This window comes from Anneissia japonica, unplaced genomic scaffold, assembly GCF_011630105.1.
Source record: "Anneissia japonica isolate Jap-2015-1 unplaced genomic scaffold, ASM1163010v1 scaffold2737_len523936_cov211, whole genome shotgun sequence".
Taxonomy (NCBI): Eukaryota; Metazoa; Echinodermata; class Crinoidea; order Comatulida; family Comatulidae; genus Anneissia; species Anneissia japonica.
In genome coordinates, this window is record NW_022735439.1 from 402,760 (window position 1) to 408,865 (window position 6,106).

The window sequence follows — 6,106 nt, forward strand, 5'->3', positions numbered from 1 at the left end:
TGTACTACATCATTCTGACATCACCTTATGATGTTACTTACACCAGGACAAAACCTTGTACTACCGTACATCTGACATCACCAAAAATCCATAAGTTTTTTTTTAACATCATTCTAGCTTGAGTATTTGTATTTGGGAAACTAACTAACTACGGTAGAGAACATGCCAAGAATAATATATATTCTTTCCCAAAAGGGAAATTTTAATCATGACAAATGATAATAATTACAGTAGCTATTGTAATCACATCATGAGTAAAAACATTTTGGGCTTTATTTTAATTGCCTTAATGTCATTGACAACAAATTCAATGGTAGTTTTCACCTCAAAAAATACACAAAAAGAAGAAGTCAATGGCAGAACACAGAAAGTCTTTAACCCTCCAAGATTTGTTTGCAAAATCAATTATGCCCATAGTCCTCTGGGTAACACCATTGCATGATGTAAACTAAGATATTTGGAAATAGTCCCTTACATAACATGAAGCAACATACCATATTTTGACACTCAACTCTTGTGTTATAGTACACACCAGCTCCAATGTTATCCTGTATACTAGCTATGGAATCACTCCCACAATGTCGCAGCATGGAATAATGATGCAAGTTCTGGTGGAGGTTTGCTGCATGCCACTCGGAAGGATCATCAACCACAAATATCAAATCAATCATATTCTTCTATAAATAGAAAAAAAATTGTTGTATAAACAGACTTCTCGAGTTCATAAAATGCATTTCCGTAACTGTGTCTTCAGAATTCCGTAATAAATGAAAACTTTCCATAGCACCTAATAATTTGCCTTGAGTACAAGATATGGGTTGCTTAAAATTGCAGGTACATCTGTTGAATTTCAAACAAACTGGACAGGATGCAGATTTATTCTGGACAATTTGTCCAACTTTCAAATTGGGTCTAATTGTTCTGAAAATGGGTCTGATCATCTTTCGCTCGATCAGATTGGGCCTGATTGTTTGTAATTTGATGTGGAATTTCAAACAAACGGAACAGGATGAAGATTTATGGGCAAAGTATGAGTTGTCTAGAGACAATGTTGCCAAATACCATGATGGAAAAGTAATTTGTTTTGGACTTTAGACCTACCGGTATATATTTATGGGTCTAGGCCTTTGATAAATTTCCATAGATGTTATCTATTTCCATACATTCATAATTAGGTAAAATGTCCATAGCAACTAGCAGGGGAAGATTTAGGTGGGGGGGCCCCCCCCCTTTTGGGAGGGACCCACCTTTTGGGAGGAAAAAAAAAGGGGAAAAAAAAAAAGAAAAAAAGAAAGAAAAAGAAAAATATGATAGCCCACAATGCCTCAAATGTTATTTTCGGGCGTCTAGAACGCAAAATTTTCGCCAGACCCCCTAGGACATTATTGTCTCGATCGGCCCAAATTTCGGCCCCCCCCCCCCCCCGAACATCTCTGGATCCGCCCCTGACTAGGTCTAACTATGGAAATTCTGTAGTACTTGAGAAGTCTGTACATTGTTGCATACTAGCAGTGTGTACAATATTTTGTTTCATTGCATGCCTCAACATAATACCATTTTTTAATTGGTTAAAAGATGGTAGACTGTTCCATTCAAAAGAAAGGTGTACTTTCAAACTCACTCTATTTTTGTTCATAAAATTTCAAATGACAAGGGTCTATATTCAGTGTTATAAAACAAATAATCAATGTTTCTTATTTGTGCAAAGGAAAAAAATATTGATAGTAATTGTTACTGTCGTGATGGAATAATAGACAATAACTGGATTTGCGTCAGGAGACTCATGTATAGGTGTAATTTTGCCCTACCTGACGTGGAAATGTACCGAATACTCAGTACATTTGAAAACAACTGCGAAAAAATCGCAAGTTGTTCATGGGTGGGACTCGAACCCACGATCTCCAGATCACTAGCCTGGCATCATAACTCTAGACCACCGAGCTTGCGTCTGATGGAGGCACAATTCGAGTCCCACCCGAGAACAACTTGCGATTTTTTTCGCAGTTGTTTTCAAATGAAAAAAATATTGTTACAAGTTGAAAGATTTTTTTACTCAATAAAAATATTCTTCCCATTACATTCTTTATTTTGTAAACTACTGTAGTATAGTATCTACAGTGGTATATATTACAATTTATTTTACTTCAAAGACAGGTAGTGGTAATCAGGTAGGTGAGGGTGAGGGTTGGGTAAACAGGTTAATTATAAGTTAATAAATGTGTGGTTGAATGAGGCCTGATGATATATGACAGGCCTCATTGAACTAGAAATTATCCTGCATCTTAAAATTAGAGTGATTAAATTTTGGAACTACTTTTCTTTTTAAAAAGATATATCGTATATAGGGCGACCTACGTATAAGACAACCTCCTCTCCCTCCCATTTCATCATCAGAATTCTTGCTTTTAATGATCTTGATACTGCATCTCTAGCTGTCTAAAATCGGAGCAAAATGCAAGGCTAGTCTTCCAAAAAAAATACCATTTTATGAGTTTTTAAATGTTCATCAAAATCTTATTTCCTCTTAGCTTCATTGCATTAGTAAATTTGTATGTTACGGACGAATATGACTTAATAAATCTAAAATTTGTATGTCAGGGCTTGTCAAATTTGTATGACAACCCCCTGTTTTTTTATTATAAATTACTATTTTAAGCCTTGTTTTATACGCGACTATATACAGTACTTTTCTTTTTAAACTGCCCTGATTTTGTATGCACACAATGGAACATTTAAAAAAAATGCTGCCACTAGATAAGGGGCGTCCTATTAAAATTTGAATGGAGTTCGAAACTCCAACATACACACAGCATACTAGCCTGGGGTTCCAGGCTCTAATTTTTGGTTAATCACTCTTTATTGCACTTAGTGCGCGCAATACCTAATTTAATTTGCATGCCATACTCAATTTATTTTTTATTTTTCTGATTCCGTCTCTAAATTCAAACATTATCGTTGGTGTCGGTGTCCGAATACAGGGGCGAATCTAGGTTCACATTTAGGGTGGAGGGGTCAGACCTTTTTTCATAAAAACACCAAAAAAAGGGGGGATTCGGGAAAATTTTGATTCTTAGATGGCGGGAAATGAGCTTTTCAGGCTTCTGAGGTGTCTTTTAATTAGCCTGGCGCGAGAATTAGCATAATGAACCGTAACCAAGAAACGAGTTTGGAAACATTGGGCTCGAAACGTACGCTCCCTCACATCGTACGTTAAATTGAATGCTGATTGGTCTTTTTTTTTTTACCGGAAGTCAATGCAAGACCCCCCGCAGCGATTAAAGCCCGGCTTAGAAAAGTTCAACCTGGTGGCATGCCAGGCCTAGTTACTATAGGAACACAGCCCGGCTTGAGATGAATTCGATCCAACTCGGCCACAAGTCAACTCGGCCACAAATCAACTCGGCCACAAAAAGTTTGGCTGCAGTCAACTCGGCCACAACTCAACTCGGCCACAAGTCAACTCGGCCACAATTATTATTATTGCTGTTATTATTGGTGTCATTGTTGTTATTATTATTGTTGTTTTTATTACCGTTAGTTTTAATATTAATTATTAGTCTTAGCATAATAACATTATGTATTGTTTACATTTTTGCTGATATTATTATTGTTACCATATGAATAATAAAAAAATTCTCGATTTTTTTAATTCATATTATTATTATATATTAGTCTTTATAGTATTGTTTTATGTCAGTGTTTTAATGTGAACAAAATTAAAGATTAATATATGTGTTTTTCTTAATTATTAAGATTGCTTAAATTGTTAATGTTACAATTGTCAATGTTACAATTGTCAGATTTTATTCCATTCATAATTGGCGGGTTTTCTCTGTTGAATAAGAGTACAGTGTGAAGAAATGTATACAACGATCTCACGACGATGAGACGATGATCAGAATTTTACTAAAATATACTGTGTACTTCATTTTAATCATATTGAAGAAAAAGGATGCAGAAACTGGAATATTTACATTTCATTTTAATTATAAATACGGTAACTTGTGGCCGAGTTAACTTGTGGCCGAGTTGACTTGTGGCCGAGTTGACTACAGGCGAACTTTTTGTGGCCGAGTTGACTGTGGCCGAGTTGACTTGTGGCCGAGTTGACCTGCTTCCCTTGAGATAAGCCACCTAGTTCAGACTGGCACGTGGATAAACCCGGTGAGTTGAGCCGGCTTTATCCACCTAGTCTGAACTACTACTACTACTACTACTCTAGGCCTCAGTCTATGAGGCCAGCCAGGCAGTACTGTATGAAAGCTGTTAAAATCAGCAGCGGCACTCACGGAATCGATATTATTCTGCTGTTTAAAAACAGCTGAACCATATGCAAATGCGTAGTTGATACCAGCTGGAAAAGTAGAGAGTATCTTGTGTAAAATGTTATGCCTACCGGCACGGCTGAGGGTTCCCATTGTAATTTGACGCACGCCTCCACAAAAAAACAACATTGGGCGTATTCGACTAGTTCATTTCGTTGACTACGAATTTTCGTTCAGTATTACCGTATTTTCATTCGATAAAACTGGATGAAAATATTTATTTTTACGAAAAACTCATACTGTCACAAAGCAATTTTGATTACACAGCCTGTATCGCGTCGCGGTAACTATGCAGCCATTTTGTTTTGTCGAGTATTTATAAGTTTTCTATTCGACTGGCCGTCTTCATTATAGGGTTATAGCATGGAGGTATTATTGAATAATAATAATAATACAGTACCTCCATGGTTATAGTAGGATTTTAGCGCTGCTGCAGCCAGGTGAGCGTGATTTAACCTCCATGGTTTAACGAAGAACGACCAGTCGAATACGGCCATTCACGCGTGAATATCGGCGAGACGGAAGTAGGAGCTACCATGGAGCATGCATGGAGCTACCACATGGCGACATCCACCACTAGGTGAAAATAAGATTTGTTCAATACAATCAGTGGCGGCGCTACGGTCAGTACGGGGGAAAAGGGGAATTTTCTCCCGATAATTTTTCCCCTTCCTCCGTTCCACCACCACTCCCAGTTTCGCCGGGAAAGATAACAAAATTAATTGCTCCCATCGGTCTGTCTGTCATTTCACGGCCGCTGGCCACTTTAAAACAATGCATAACAAACTTTCTACTTTCATTGTATCAATTTGAATGAATGGATACTAAATTAATTAATTAATTAATAATTTAATAAAATAATTTAATAATAATTCTAAATTTTCTCCTAGCAATACACGATTTGTGTTTTGTCATTTTGTGTTGGTGGCATCAAGCTTATTAAAGAATCAGACCAGCTGGAAAAGTCTATAGAAAGCATCTTTTGTAGAAATTATGCTTAATAATAATAATAATAATAATAATAATAATAATAATAATAATAAATATTATTATTATTATTATTATTATTATTATTATTATTATTAATTTATTTTTGTATAGCGCTAATAAACAATAAATCATTCTCACAGCGCTTTACAGAAAAACTATACAGTAGTATTAGAACGTTCATCAATCCTAGCCATCTTAGGTTATTTTTGTAGTTGTTTGTTATTTCTGTTGTATTGTAGTAAATTGTGGTAAATTGTATTGTGGTAAACTTTTTAGGTTCAATAAAGAAATGAATGAAAAGAAGAAGACCTAGTAGCGAATTTTCTTAACGTAGGATAGTTTGGTACAATCTTATGAATTATTCATATTCTTCCGTAGAGCGTATTTGGCGCATGCGCTGTTTTCAAGTCTGTGTCAGCCTCAGGGGGATGGATAGCTGTTCGTGTGCATCGCCAGCAAGCGAATAAAGTTCGATTTAGATAGTGCATGCCTCCATGGATAGAGACACACGACGTGCCCATTCGTGGCCCGGTAAGAATTCCGTTAGGGCATCCTACGCAGCACATTCAATATTTGCAATGAATTCCTTTTTATTTTCTTGAACTATTAAAAAATATAAGTATTAGTAGCCAAATTCCAGTGAGCTTAAATAGTCCCGGATGTGGGTTTAATTGAATTCTTCATTGGCCATAATGTAACCTAGACTGTTTACCGTAGGCCTACTCGAGCGAATAAGCGCCCGGACGCTTAAAATATTTTTTGCACTTTCTGAGGGGCGCTTATTCAAACGG

The 6,106-nt window shown here is 36.4% G+C and overlaps 1 protein-coding gene across 1 annotated transcript in view; it reads right to left on the bottom strand.

The window, feature by feature from the left end:
• LOC117116592 (phosphatidate cytidylyltransferase, mitochondrial-like) overlaps positions 1–4,572 on the bottom strand; it is a gene marked incomplete in the record, with an annotated part of 20,683 nt that extends 16,111 nt beyond the window's left edge. Inside the window, 2 exon segments of the mRNA XM_033260657.1 lie at positions 495–677; positions 4,290–4,572. Of these exon segments, the coding sequence (XP_033116548.1) occupies positions 495–677; positions 4,290–4,454 (348 nt within the window).
• Between the last annotated feature and the right edge of the window lie 1,534 nt (positions 4,573–6,106).